The 15,094-nt window shown below is 44.8% G+C and overlaps 1 protein-coding gene across 1 annotated transcript in view; it reads right to left on the reverse strand.

Moving 5' to 3' along the window:
* The window catches only part of PRKAG2 (protein kinase AMP-activated non-catalytic subunit gamma 2), a 208,106-nt gene that overhangs the window by 134,243 nt on the left and 58,769 nt on the right, over positions 1 to 15,094 (reverse strand). Inside the window, exon 2 of the mRNA XM_080974338.1 lies at positions 2,846 to 2,917. Coding sequence (XP_080830464.1) covers positions 2,846 to 2,917 — 72 coding nt within the window. The remainder of the gene's footprint in view (positions 1 to 2,845; positions 2,918 to 15,094) is intronic.

The raw sequence follows: 15,094 nt of genomic DNA on the forward strand, positions 1-15,094 counted from the left end.
AGCTCACGTCTCTCCAGATAGCTTTATCAGACTGTACATACCTCCTCAGAGGCAAATGCAAGATTAAATGGGCTGTTAGTGTGTGTCAGTGTTTTCTGCATCTGGCTGGGGTTTGGGTAAGGACATAAGGCGACGGTGTTTTCAGTCCTGTCCTGAGTTTGGTGTGTGATCAGCGCAGCTTCTGTTGTTCTACGGTTCAGCTTCCACTCAAACCTACATCACCATCCCCTCCAACATTTATCTGATGAAAATAGGGACCTTCTATACCTAGACAGCATCTTAAAAAGTACCTAGACAGCATCTTAAAAAGTAGATACATCACCTTGCCAACAACGGTCCGTATAGTAAAAGCTATGGTTTTCCCAGTAGTGATGTATGGAAGTGACAGCTGGACCATAAAGAAGGCTGATCGCTGAAGAATTGATGCTTTTGAATTATGGTGCTGGAGGAGACTCTTGAGAGTCCCATGGACTGCAAGAAGATCAAACCTCTCCATTCTTAAGGAAATCAGCCCTAAGTGCTCACTGGAAGGACAGATCCTGAAGCTGAGGCTCCAATACTTTGGCCACCTCATGAGAAGAGAAGACTCCCTGGAAAAGACCCTGATGTAGGGAAAGATGGAGGGCACAAGGAGAAGGGGACGACAAAGAACGAGATGGTTGGATAGTGTCTTCGAAGCTACCAGCATGAGTTTGAACAAACTGCGGGAGGCAGTGGAAGACAGGAGTCCCTGGCGTGCTCTGGTCCATGGGGTCACGAAGAGTCGGACACGACTAAACGACTAAACAACAACAACATTCTCCGTCAGGAAGCTTCTCTCGTGTTTGATCTCGCCACACACATAGACGTCCTATATACATCTGTCACCTTAAGCCAACTTCACTGCCTCAACCTACCTCGCAGGATTGTCGTAAAGAAAAAATGTGTGAGGGAAGGGATCCTGCGCAACACCTTCCGCAGATAAATGAAACGAAAGTTTTAGCAGCAAGCTAAAACTGCCAGCCGGCAGTTAAGTCTGGAGGAGCAACAGAACCTTGTGTTATAACCACCATTTTCAAACTCACAGCAAAGCTAAAAATGTCACAAGCTGGGCTGGGAAGGAAGAAATGAGTCAATCAGTATTTGCAATAGGTCTTCCCCAGGAGGTACAAACGCAATCTCATCTGCCTACAGAAACACTCTCACCAAGTGACACATAATTTACCCTTTAGGTTTGAAAGTTACAGGCATACCTCGGAAATATTGCAGGTTCGGTTCCGGGCTACCACAATAAAGCAAATATCGCAATAAAGCAAGTCACACACATTTTTGGGGTATGAATATATAAGTTCTGTTTACACTATACTGTAGTCCATGGGTAGGCAAACTAAGGCCCAGGGGCCAGGGCCAGCACAATCGCCTTCTAAATCCGGCCCACGGATGGTCCAGGAATCAGCATGTTTTTACATGAGTAGAATGTGTCCTTTTATTTAAACTGCATCTCTGGGTTATTTGTGGGGCATAGGAATTCATTCATTTTTTTTCCCAAAATATAGTCCGGCCCCCCACAAGGTCTGAGGGACAGTGGACCAGCCCCCTGCTGAAAAAATTGGCTGACCCCTGCTGTAGTCTATTAAGCCAGGCTCCCCAGCCAGCTCAACTCCTGTAGCCAGAAGTGTGGGTCTTCCTCCCCCTGGAAGCAGCTGGGCTGCCTGCAGCTGTACCCGTGTCCTCATAAGGAGCAGTATCTGCGAAGCACAATAAAACTGCACGTGCATGTACAAGATTGAATCAGGCACTCTCCAATCTTTGGCAGAAAATTATATTTTCATCTGCAGACGAGAAGCAATAATTCCTCATCGCTGATGGCAGTGGCGGCGACCCCAAAACATTTAAAGTGCTGTAATGTAGCTTCACTTAAGAACCGGGGTTTTTTTCTTCTCAGGCAATCAGATTCCACACTCCTAAAGTGTGTCGTGCTTAATGCTTCATTGTGAAAGGTGTGAGTCAGCTCCGCAGAATTTAAAATGGATCTCTGCTTACTAAGGCAAAGGGTTTTGTGAAACGTTAACAGCCAGAAAGACGCGTTCCTGGCATTTTTCTTGAAGCTGTCCCAAGAGGTGAAATGTCACAACAGTAGCAGACTTAGCAACAAAGCTCTTACCCTGTCCTTTCTGCACAAGGGGAGGCAAAAGAGGAAATAATAGCTTGCTCCGCTCCTAATATGCTGGAAAACAATGAATTCTGCAAACCACGGTTTGCTCCATTCAGACACAAAACTATTATTTTCCAACAACGCAGTACTGAATTGGCAGCGTGCAGAGAGAAGGAGATCATATCCCCATATATTGTGACTGTTCATACATGTAATGCCAAACCATGGTTTAGCATTGCTTCTGAATGCACACCACTGTCTGTGTTTGAGCTATTTCTTTTGGGCTGCCTGACAGTTGCATTTCTTACATTCTAAACCACTTTTAGTGGGCTTTTGCCTCTCTTGGAGGGCTTTTAGCTTACTAAAAGGTCTGTTCACACGTCCAAGGTGAAAAAGTTATAGCAAGGCCATGCCTCCATTTTCCTCACACAGCAAGCTGGTCCTGTGGAACCAGATCCACAGGTCAGGATAAGGGTGCCATAGAAGAGGCCTTTCCCCAAGACTACTTGACCACATCATCAACACGGAAGGGACCAAGGGACCTTGCAGTAACTTCCACTTAAAAATATTCAGCTGAATCAGCCATATCTGGACAAATCAACATGGCTGACGTGAACTCAGTGAAACAGGTCTCTGAATTCTGGGAGGACTGATGGAAGCACCACCAGTTTTCACTAGCAAGAGATAGAAAGAAGACTCAGAAAGTCCTACCTTCCGTGAAGCATGCTTCTCTGCACTGTCCACATCTCCATCCAAGAATGGCATGGCAAATGAGCTGAGATCCTAGGAGAAGAGAGAAAAGAGGGAAAATTATAGTCTTTCAATTAAAGTTTCTAAAGGGCACACAGACTAGAATAGAAATGGAATACATAGTATGTAAAAGGAAGCTTTGGAAGTCATTTTATAAAATGAAAAGCAGCTTAATTAATAATAATAATAATAATAATAATAATAATAATAATAATAATTTATTTATACCCCGCCCATCTGGCTGGGCTTCCCCAGCCACTCTGGCGGCTTCCAAAAAAATATTAAAATAATATAATACATCAAACATTAAAAGCTTCCCTAAACAGGGCTGCCTTCAGATGTCTTCTAAAAGTCTGGCAGTTGTTGTTGTCTTTGACATCTGGTGGGAGGGCATTCCACACGGAGGGCGCCACTACCAAGAAGGCCCTCTGCCTGGTTCCCTTTAACTTGGCTTCTCGCAGTGAGGGAACCGCCAGAAGGCCCTCGGTGCTGGACCTCAGTGTCCGGGTAGAATGATGGGGGTGGAGACACTCCTTCAGATATACTGGACCGAGGCCGCTTAGGGCTTTAAAGGCCAGCTCTGGGATTGTTAACGCTGAGTGGTGTAGTGGTGTGGGGGTCACTTAACTTATTTGCTGGATATTTATTCACTCCTTTGAGCAGTTTCATCCTTCCACTGTACAGTCCCAGGTAATGTTTGCCTTCCCAAAGAGGCATTTGGCCTGCTATTCTATTCCTACTTACCTGGGAGGAGGGATGTCAGAGAATTCCATTGAAAATAGAAATGGGAGCGAAAATTGCCAACGTTCATTTTATTCATCCCACTCCTCCAACAAAACTCAATCCAGCCAATACAATCAGTATTTGCTGCAGTTGTTGCTTTCAGTCCTTAAACGGTACATAATTGATCACGTGTCAATTCCCCACCAACTTGCATTGAACAGGGTGGAATACTGTAATGGCAACGCAACTTACGTATTACGTATATTACATAAGCTATGGAGTTTTGCCATAGCGAACAGCAAGACAAATAACACTGTGTGAAAGGCGAACTGCAGCAGAAGGGAAACAGTGCTTCATGGGCAGAACAGAAAAACGATGCCTTCTTACTTCTGTGGTTGAGAGTAAGGCCCACTGAACGCAGTGGATCTGATTTCAGCACTGCTGGAAACTGAAGGGTGGGGAAAGCAGATGCCAGCCAATTTTGTGAAGAACTATGCCTCATGTGGAACACAGGAACCACCCAGCCGAATTAGGCCAAAAGGCCAATTTATTCCAGCATTTTGTTTTCACTGTAGCCATGCAAGACCTGAGTGCAACAGCAGTCCTCTGCTCAAAAGAGTCCCCACAGGAAGCAGCTTTTCATTGAAAAAAACAATGACAGATGTTGGTGCTTAAATAATAATAATAATGTAATATATATGCTGCTCATCTGCCTGCCCTTGCCTCTCTCCACCTGGCTTGGGGCGGGGCCTGACAGGATTCCCAAGGACTGCGGCTACTGCTCACAGAGCGGGCTCCTCTTTTAAATTGTTTTTAATTTCTATCCGTATTGTTTTAAATGAGACCATCTTGGCTGTGAGCCCTGGAAGACCTGCACCTTGCCTTGTTGGCCTTTCCCCATCTGGCCTGGGAGAGTGGAGTGCTGACTGACTCCAGCTACAAAAGCTGAGGCTGTTGAACAGATTCTTGGGCTGGAGTATTGTTTACAGGCGGTTGAGAGAGCTTGTTGCTGTTATTGATATTATTGTATCTTTAGTTTTAGATCTTATGATTTACGTGGAAATTGTTTCCATTTGGTTGTGTACTTTTTGATGTGTTTTATTTATTGTTGATGAATTCTGTTATGTTTGTAATTGTGTAAATCTTGTCATGTTGTAAGCCGCCTTGAGCATAGTTATGGTCCATATAACTATGGAAAGGCGGCATACAATAAAATGATGATGATGATCTGACTGGGTTGCCCCAGCCGCTCTAGGCAACTTCCAACAAATCAAAACACAGTAAGACATCCAACATTTAAAACTTCCCCACACAGCGCTGTCTTCAGATGTCTTCTAAAAATCAGATAGTTGTTGATCTCCTTGACATCTGATGGGAGGGCGTTCCACAGGGTGGGCACCACCACCGAGAAGGCCTTCTGCCTGGTTCCTTGTAACTTCACTTCTTGCAGTGAGGGAACTGCCAGAAGGCCCTCGGAGCCGGACCTGAATGATGCGGGTCTTTGTATGTAATGTGTTACATATATATAAGGGGAAGCAGGTGGCGCTGTGGTTTAAACCACTGAGCCTCTTGGGCTTGCCGATTGGAAAGTTGGCGGGTTGAATCCGTGTGACCTGGGTGAGCTCCCATTGCTCTGTCCCAGTTTCTGCCAACCTAGCAGTTCAAAAGCATACCGGTGCAAGTAGATAAATAGGTACTAGTGCTTTTTTCTAAAAAAAAATGTTTAGGGTACACTCATTTTGACTCAAGAAAACCACCATTTTATACTTCAAATTGGGGAAAATAAATACAGTAAATGGACAAAAGTACAAAGATTCACAAAATGTTTAGGGGATACCCCTGTGTCCCCCCCCAGAAAAAAAAGCAGTGGGTACCGCTGCGGTGGGAGGGTAAATGGCATTTCCATGCGCTCTGGTTTCTGTCAGTGTGTTCCATTGTGCCAGAAGCAGTTTAGTCATGCTGGTCACATGACCCGGAAAGCTGTCTGCGGACAAACGCCAGCTCCCTCAGCCTGAAGTGAGATGAGCACCGCAACCCCATAGCTGCCTTTGACTGGACTTAACCATCCAAGGGTCCTTTACCTTTACCCTTTTTTACTTATTTATCTATTTTCATCACACTTTTCTATATAAAATACCCAAAACATCAAACAAAACTAAAACAACTAGATCATAAAATGGATTAACTATGATCCAAACCCACAGAGAACAGACGGACAGACATAAACTATTTTCCAAAATATATAATAGGTGAATCAGCTGTCACATAGAATCTCCAAGGAAATGAGATGCTAATAGCATTTTTAGATGAAAACCTATTGTCTCAACAGTAAACCTAAGATGTGTGAATATGACAAGTATGTGTTTGCAATTGCAGGTGTTGGGGAGGAAGTCTTGTCACGAAGCCAAGATAGGGAGACGTTCCTTCCACTGTATTAAACAGGGGATTTGCCTGTGCAATGTGTTAAGGGCCATTAATCAGATTGCCAACTTAAAGAACCAACAGGAACACGGGGAAATGGAGAGGGGAGAATTCTATACTCCTTTATTTTATTTACTGCATTATCGCCCTGCCTTTCTTCCATGGAGCTCAAGGTGGATTACAGTGGTACCTCAGGTTACATACGCTTCAGGTTACAGACTCCGCCAACCCAGAAATATTACCTCGGGTTAAGAACTTTGCTTCATGATAAGAACAGAAATTGTGCTCCGGCGGCGCGGCGGCAGCAGCAGGAGGCTCCATTAGCTAAAGTGGTGCTTCAGGTTAAGAACAGTTTCAGGTTAAGAACGGACCTCCGGAACGAATTAAGTACTTAACCTGAGGTACCACTGTAATATAATTACAGTAATGATTCAAAAAACCACTGGTGATAGTAACACAAACCACCTGGCATTGGTGAACTTTATCTTATAATTCAGCAGTTTCATGCTAAAGTCTCCCTCTGAAGGTCTTCTGGTCAAGAATGATCACTTCAACATCAGTAACCTGAGGTACCACTGTATATTGTTTCCCCCCTCCAAATTTCATCCCCACAACAAGCATGTGAGGTAGGCCAGGCCAAGAGCAAGTGACATCACCCTGTGAGCTTCATGGCCAAGTGAGGATTCAAACCCTGGTCTCCTAGGTCTTAGTCCAACGCTCTAACCACTACACCATAGTGGCTCGCCGATTGTTTGTGAAAACAGAAATTCTTCTGAAAATACTTGATAAGACAGAATCATAAAATCACTGAATTGTAGTGGTGGAAGGGAGCCTGAGGGTCATCTAGTCCAACCCCCTGCAATGCAGGAATCTCAACTATAGCATCCATGGCATTAAAAACCAAGGAAGGAGAGTCCACTGTCTCCAGAGGGAGTCAGTTCCACTGCCAATGAGCTCTTACTTTCAGAAACCTCTTCCTGAAGTTTTAGCCAGAATCTCCTTTCTTGTAACTTGAAGTCATTGGTTTCAATTCTACCCTCCAGAACGGGGGGGGGGGGGGGACAAGCGTGCTCCATCTTCCTTGTGACAGCCCTTGAGATATTTGAAGATGGCTATTATATCTCCTCTCAGCCTCCTCTTTTCCAGGCTAAAGGTACCCAACTCCTTCAACCATTCCTCATAAGTCTCACAAAGGTCTGAAGTAAAACCAGAAAACAGGTAACATGGCTATCCTAGAGGCTTCAACACTTTCCCCAACCCGATGCCCTCCTGATGTTTTGAACTAAAACTCCATTCATCCCTGACCATTGGTCATGCTGGCTGGCTGGGATGAGAGATGTTGTTCAAAGCATGTATTTCGCGATGGGCAGGTCCATATTGCATTCAGGAAGGTGATTAAAATTTACCTGGGGTCAACTTTTCCTTCACAGTTGTGAGACTGAATCCTTCAACGCTCTTCACTATTTTGGTTCCTTTTAGTCCCTAAAGCAGACAAAAGGTTCCTTATGGCCCTTCTCCACTCTACACAACAACTCTCTCTTTTCCAGAAAAGGGAGAACAGGAGATCTAAATCTACTCCTGCTCTCTCACACATGATACATGTTCTGCCCATCTTCTGAGTCAGTTAAAAGTAGCCCTGTTAATTCCAGCTCATTCTCTTTGTAGAAGGTTCTGGATTAGAATGCTCTCAAATGCAGAATGAGGGCAGGACCCTGATTTCCCTAGCAGCCTCTCTCTGCATACCCCAGTATCATATTCCCAAGGGTAACTCAATAAAACACAAACATTTGTTACGCATAATATCACCACTCGCAATCTTCAGAACTTGCAGGAAGCAGAAGATATTCAGAACAGAAGATTGCAATCGGTGCAACACTTCAAATTAAATTCAAAGGAGATGATCCCTTTGTGCCACCATTCAATATCTTTCCATTAGCAGGAGCTATGTTCTCGTTAAATTAATTAGCAATAATTAACAAAAGCCGGGGTAGCCGGGGTGGTATTTGCGCTGGTGATAAGACAGCTTTGAGTGATGCGAAGAGAATTACACTTATGAGACAAATATGCCCAAGTCATCTTTAATTAAGGAAAATAAACTGTAATTGCATCCCTGCCTCTGCTGCTTGCTCACTGTCGGATGGACTTTTGTGCTTATTAAACAATGTGCTGCTTTAGTATGTTGCTATGTATGGAAGTGGGGACGCGGGTGGCGCTGTGGGTTAAACCACAGAGCCTAGGACTTGCCAATCAGAAGGTCGGCGGTTCGAATCCCCGAGACGGGGTGAGCGCCCGTTGCTCGGTTCCTGCTCCTGCCCACCTAGCAGTTCAAAATCACGTCAAAGTGCAAGTAGATAAATAGGTACCGCTCCGGCAGGAAGGTAAACGGCGTTTCCGTGCGCTGCTCTGGTTCGCCAGAAGCGGCTTAGTCATGCTGGCCACATGACCTGAAAGCTGTACGCCGGCTCCCTCAGCCAATAAAGCGAGATGAGCTCCGCAACCCCAGAGTCGGTCACGACTGGACCTAATGGTCAGGGGTCCCTTTACCTTTACCTATGTATGGAAGTGAGAGCTGGACCATAAAGAAGGCTGATCGCCGAAGAATGGATGCTTTTGAATTATGGTGCTGGAGGAGACTCCTGAGAGTCCCATGGACTGCCAGAAGATCAAACCTATCCATTCTGAAGGAAATCAGCCCTGAGTGCTCACTGGAAGGACAGATCCTGAAGCTGAGGCTCCAATACTTTGGCCTCCTCATGAGAAGAGAAGACTCCCTGGAAAAGACCCTGATGTTGGGAAAGATGGAGGGCACAAGGAGAAGGGGACGACAGAGGACGAGATGGTTGGATACTGTTCTCGAAGCTACCAGCATGAGTCTGACCAAACTGCGGGAGGCAGTGGAAGACAGGAGTGCCTGGCGTGCTCTGGTCCATGGGGTCACGAAGAGATGGACACGACTAAATGACTAAGCAACAACAAATTTAGCAAACATGTGCTGAGAATGAGCACAGATGAAGAGAGAGCGTTGCATGAACCCTAGGTTCAAATCCCCTCCAAGGGCTGGGTTCAAATCCTTTCTCAGGTGCACGAAAGGATTTGTGCCCAGCCAAAATACAACGCTCTATCCTCTACCCTGCAACCTTTTTCTGCTAAATGCCACATTCTCTGTTGGATTAATCTGCTTCTCAATAGCCCACTGTGCTCAATAACTCACATGTGCTCTGCCAGTGAGTAATGGCCACTACTGAAGAACACTTTCCAACCTGCAACCTCTTAAATTTGGGACAAATAATGGTCACTGACGGGGAATTATTGGAGCCGCATGAGATGCAGAAAGAGAGAGAGAGCAATTCAGGCAATTGAGGGCACCTGGGGGATTCAAGTCAGATTTATTTCAAGTGATTATTTTTGCTTAAGCACCTGAATGTGGATGGTTTTAAAAGAATAAATCAGTAATGCTAATCTCAAATTCTTGGCATCTCAGACAAACCTAAATTAGGCGATCCAGTGGCCTTTTACATCTTAAGCCCCAAATCTGGAAAGCACCAGAGGTACGCAGAAAAGGGCATATTTTCCAACATTTCCAAAAAAGGGAAGCATCAATTTCAAACACAAATGCCCTTTGAAACCTGCAAATGTCCTATGAAAACTATTTTGCCTTGGGAAGGATCCACAGGCAAAGTTGTGGCTTGGTGCAGCGGCGAAGGAGGTTAGCCACCCATGACAGTCCCAACTCCCCTGCTCTCTCATACCAGATTTCAAAGCTGAAGCTTCCAGAGCTGTGAGGTTCCAGAGATTGCCTCATACAAAGAGAGAAAAGCTTGGTGATGTGGGTCCCCACCAACCCATAGTCTCCCCTGTGCACAGCTCCTTAGAAACCAAACTGTAGGTAAAGCTAAAGGGACCCCTGACCATTAGGTCCAGTCATGACCGACTCTGGGGTTGCAGCGCTCATCTCGCTTTATTGGCCGAGGGAGCTGGTGTACAGCTTCGGGTCATGTGGCCAGCATGACTAAGCCGCTTCTGGCGAACCAGAGCAGCGCACGGAAACGCCGTTTACCTTCCCGCCGGAGCGATACCTATTTATCTACTTGTACTTTGACGTGCTTTCGAACTGCTAGGTGGGCAGGAGCAGGGAAGAAGAAGAAGAAGAAGAAGAAGAAGAAGAAGAAGAAGAAGAAGAAGGCGGCGGCGTTTGGATTTGATATCCCGCCTTTCACTCCCTTTAAGGAGTCTCAAAGCGGCTAACATTCTCCTTTCCCTTCCTCCCGCACAACAAACACTCTGTGAGGTGAGTGGGGCTGAGAGACTTCAAAGAAGTGTGACTAGCCCAAGGTCACCCAGCAGCTGCATGTGGAGGAGCGGAGAGGCGAACCCGGTTCCCCAGATTACGAGACTACCGCTCTTCACCCCGTCATGGGGATTCGAACCGCTGACCTTCTGATCAGCAAGTCCTAGGCTCTGTGGTTTAACCCACAGCACCACCCGCGTCCCACCCCAAACTGTAGAGCTCCCCTCAAAACTGAGTATGAGCAGAAGCTACTTGATATATAAGCTTGGCCCACCATATCTGAATAACACATAGTGAAGGCCACAGATAAGTATCTGCGGGTCATGCAGAGAGGAATCCCTACACCCTGCTGTTAAAATGCAGGATCAGATTTTGTGAAAACCCATTTGTTTCTTCTGGTTTATAGCGATGATTTAATTCAAGGCTCAAACATTGGTTCATGCTCTTGGCTTTGACGTTCTGCACACTCCACCAAGGATGTGTGTGTGTGTGTGTGTGTTTTCTCTTGAAAGAGTGACAAGCTAAATTGTCAGGTGCCAGAACTGGGGTGGCTGGCTTTCAACGTGACTCCAAAAGAGTGGGTGGTAACAGATGCAGAACGGTACATTCACACAACCCGGGAAGCAGTGCAGCCTTCATCGATCTCTGATCATTCAGGAGGCAAGCACAGGAAGAGCTACAACAGGAAAACGGATGGAAGTAGTACCAAATCAAATCAAGCAAAAAGAAATCCAAGAACTTGATTTTTTTTAAAAAAAATCTGCTGATTTGGTTTTTGTGAATAATAATTATAATAATTTACTTATACCCTGTTCACCTGACTGGGCTGCCCCAGCCACTAAGAAAGTTATTGTTTGTGCAAGTAGGCTGCACATAAAAATTGTATGGATTTGTCTATGCTATTTACCAGCTGCCTCTTATTTATACTTTGCTTTCATTTCTGGAAAGAAACTGGCCCCAAGGTCTACATTAAAAGGATTTATGAAGCTGCCACATTTCCAAATCTTTACGTTGTATAATGTAATTCTATTTGCGACTAGTGGGACTTGAGGTTCTTTGCTTTTTGTAGTTCTTTTGTACTCAGAATTATGAAGTCCTCCTGTTACGGATAGAACATTCGTCACAAACAGCAGATGAACACCTACAGGATAAATAGAACAGGATTTTTTGTACTGCTTTTCAATAGGAGATAATGACAAAAGATGCCTGAATCTTTTTGTGTTCCCTGTGCAATGTGGGGCCCGCACAGTTATGAAACTTCTGCTTCAAAGCACAACCCGTTTGCTTCCGCTTTCCTGGGGTTATGCTGCATTGAACACAGTGGGGCTTACTTCTGAGTAGACATGCTTAGGTGCTTAGGCTTGCATTGTACATTCCTGTGTTCAGATCAGTGAACGGCCTGGGAGCTACGGCATTGCAGACCTGATGATTGCCCCCTAAATGTATTATTCATCATTTATTGGATTTAAATCCCACCTTTCTCCCGTGGAACTCACAGCTGAATGCATGGGGTCCCCATCAAGTCTCTCATTCAGGCAGGGTCCAGACTCTTAATCTCAAGGTTGTTGGTTCGAGCCCCACACGGAGCAAAATTTTCCTGCATTGCAGGGGGTTGGACTAGGGGGCCTGAGGGCCCCCTTCCAATTAGTCTATGATTCAGCAAGATGGCTGTAGCCCATGCCCCATTGTTATGTTTGTATTTTAATATCACTGAAAATCACTGAATGCTAGCATTCGATTGACGTTGGAGAGAGACTGAGTTGAGAAATAAGACCAAAGGTACATATTGATATAGGAATGTATTAGATAAAATGTAAAGCAATATACAATGATAAGAGTACATTCATTTGTAAAAAAGGAATTTACAACGAGATAGACAGGAAGTCCAAAGTGTTGGTACATATATGATTTTGGAATAGTTTTTTGTCCTTGTTTTTTTTCTTTAGGTATATAAACTTTGTATATAAACTTTGTACAGTGGTTCCAGAGTCCCATTTGCAACATGAGCAGAATGCAACCCGCTTCTGCGCGGGTCGCGATTCACCGCGTCTGCGCATGCGCACGATGTCATTTTGCACGTCTGCACATGCGCAAGCGTCGAAACCCAGAAGTAACCCTTTCCGGTACTTCCGGGTTGCCGCGGGACGCAACCTGAAAAGATGTATCATGAAGCAAACACAACACGAGGTATGACTGTATACATGCTAAAAATTATATTATAATAAACCTTGTAAAAAAAATAAATCCCTGTACTCAATCAATCGGTGAAGTGTCTAGCACACAAAGAAAGTAGACAAAACCCATCTTTGCATACCAGCGCCATGTTAGCAACATGAACTAAACGACTCTGCCTTCTAGAAAACCACAGACCATAAGGTTTCGCTCTAGCGAGTCATGCTAGGCACAGAGTGTCTTGCAACTGTCATGCTCTGTGCTCAGGCAAGGCAGAACACAGGCTGGGTACCAGCAACACTAGATAAAGACTCAGACTGAATGCAGGCCTTCTTCCATGAACCCAAAACTTCTACGTTGCCCCCGCAGGGAACAAACTGAGCTCCAGCCCTATGTAGCCCTGTGTGCACAGCTGCTTCCAGATTGTGAGTTCTGCCCAAACCAGAAGACACTCCATCACTTAAAGAGGCACAGCCCTCTCCATTGGTCTCCTACTAGGATGGAGTGCAAGAGTCTCTGCCTGCACCCTTGTCCTCCATGAAGTTTCCAGAGTCTGAAGATGGCAGTGCCACATCCTCTGGCCAGGGGGACACATGCGTCACAGAGTGGCAAGGCTTACAGGGTGTATCACATGTGCCCTTTGCTTTCTGTTTTGGAGTCTTCCATCACCTGAAGGAGACTCCTGGCCCCTGACAGTAGCCTGCTCTGGACCAGGAAGTTGAAAGCACCGCATAAACGCGGCGCCACAGCAGCGATCAGTTCTGCCTTTAAATTTTGTTCTATGCCGTTGTCCGAATCACGTAAAAACGTACAAAATCTCAAAAATGCAAGCAGAGCAAAGACCACGCTTCCACCTCTCAGCAGTTTAGGAAAACAGCTGTTCTTCCTGCTTGCTCTGTGCATTCTTTTTGGTTAATAGCCATGAGTAATTCTCATGAGCAAAGAGATCAGCTGGCACGCAAGGATATTAAAGCCTGAAGATTACCGTTATTATCAATTGTTTACACAGTGCTTTTGATTCGCAAACATCTTTCGAATCCTTGATGTGGTTCATCTTCACAACAACTCTGCATACAGGGAAACCATTGTCCTTTCCATTGTTTCACAGAGATTGGCAGCTCAGGTTGCTGGAAGAGTCGTCTCTGCTCAAGGTTATTCAGGAGAACAACATTCACCATGCACTCAAAACCTTCGGTGTGTTCCTAGTACTATACAGAGCATAAGAGACAATTGCACTATAGTCAAAATGTTAACTGTCCATGTTTTTGGCAGATAAGCAAGTGGGGTGAGCGAGAGAAACACAGGTACATAATAGATGTTTAGCCACAGTGATGACTTCTACCCATTCTCACAACTAATGTGATGTAATTTACTAGACGGTAAAAAACCCCAGCATACTGCATTAAATACAACAAATACTGATATGTATAAAATAAAGTAAAATAAATGGTAAATAAATGGAATTGAAGACTTAGGAATTTAAAAGAGAAACAGAAAGTCTATGTACACCCAATAGGGTCAATTTTTCTGAGAAAATGTCTGAGATTTTTCTTTTTTTCACCCTTCCACTTTGCAGAATTTCCCCAGGATATTCTCCATCTTTTTTCAGTGTGTGTGAGATGGCTGCCATCCCCCACTTTCCCTCCAATGCTGTGGAAAGATGGTAGATCTGGGGCAAGGTAGGAGATACAAAATGGTGGCCAGAGTTGATGTTGCTGCCACTTGCTGTGGCAGTGGCAGCAATAACAACAAAAACTCCAAACTTAGGAAAACAAAAAATAGCTGTGCTGTTCTCACAGTTAATCGTGAACCCCATCTCAGGAAACAATTAGAGAATTTCTATTTCCCTTGGAGAAATTTGGTGAAATGATGTGTCGTCCTTCCCATCTATACTCATCCCTTTTCTCCACCCGCAGTTACAGTGGGAAAACTCACGAGTCCACGAAGAGCTCTAATATTTCCAGATCTATATTCTTTGTGCATCTCAGCATGTTGGGGGGGGGGGGATGCTACGCTGCTTCAATTCTAGAGTCTGTCCATGATTAGTGTCAAGCTTTGTTAAGATGGAGGCAGATGAAACTGAATTTAAAAAGACAAAACTGTGAATACATTATTTTTTTTGTACCAGACTGTTCTGGAGACACAACCTGTTCTTATCAAAACATCTTTCGTGTTATGCAGCTAAAATGAGATGTTCGGGAGTTGGCGGAAGTAAATTTGAGAGATTATTCCTTGTATTATTATTTTTTCAAAAAAAATCAAGTATGTGTCAAGAGTAAGTCTCTGGAGAACAGCAGGCAGAACGTGGCAGGCCACAACTTGCATTGCATTTCTTTCATTTTCAGAGAGACAACTCACAGGATTCCTGGGCAGCTACCAGGGTCTCAGTAGCCTGGCAAGGCCTATTGTAAACACCTGTCCCTGGTCTCTGCTTTGAAATATGTATGCTGGTGCTTTTATCAGTCCCAGGCAGTTGATGTACTGAAACTCTGAGGCACTGGTGGAAGTAAAAATGGCTTCAAGATGCGCACCCAGAGAGGAGGGACCCCACTTACATAGAAGAGAGACCACTGAAAGGCACTTGGCTGAGGAAGAGGGAAGTTTGC

This window comes from Podarcis pityusensis (genome assembly GCF_964106645.2).
Source record: "Podarcis pityusensis genome assembly, chromosome: 12".
Classification (NCBI taxonomy): domain Eukaryota; kingdom Metazoa; phylum Chordata; class Lepidosauria; order Squamata; family Lacertidae; genus Podarcis; species Podarcis pityusensis.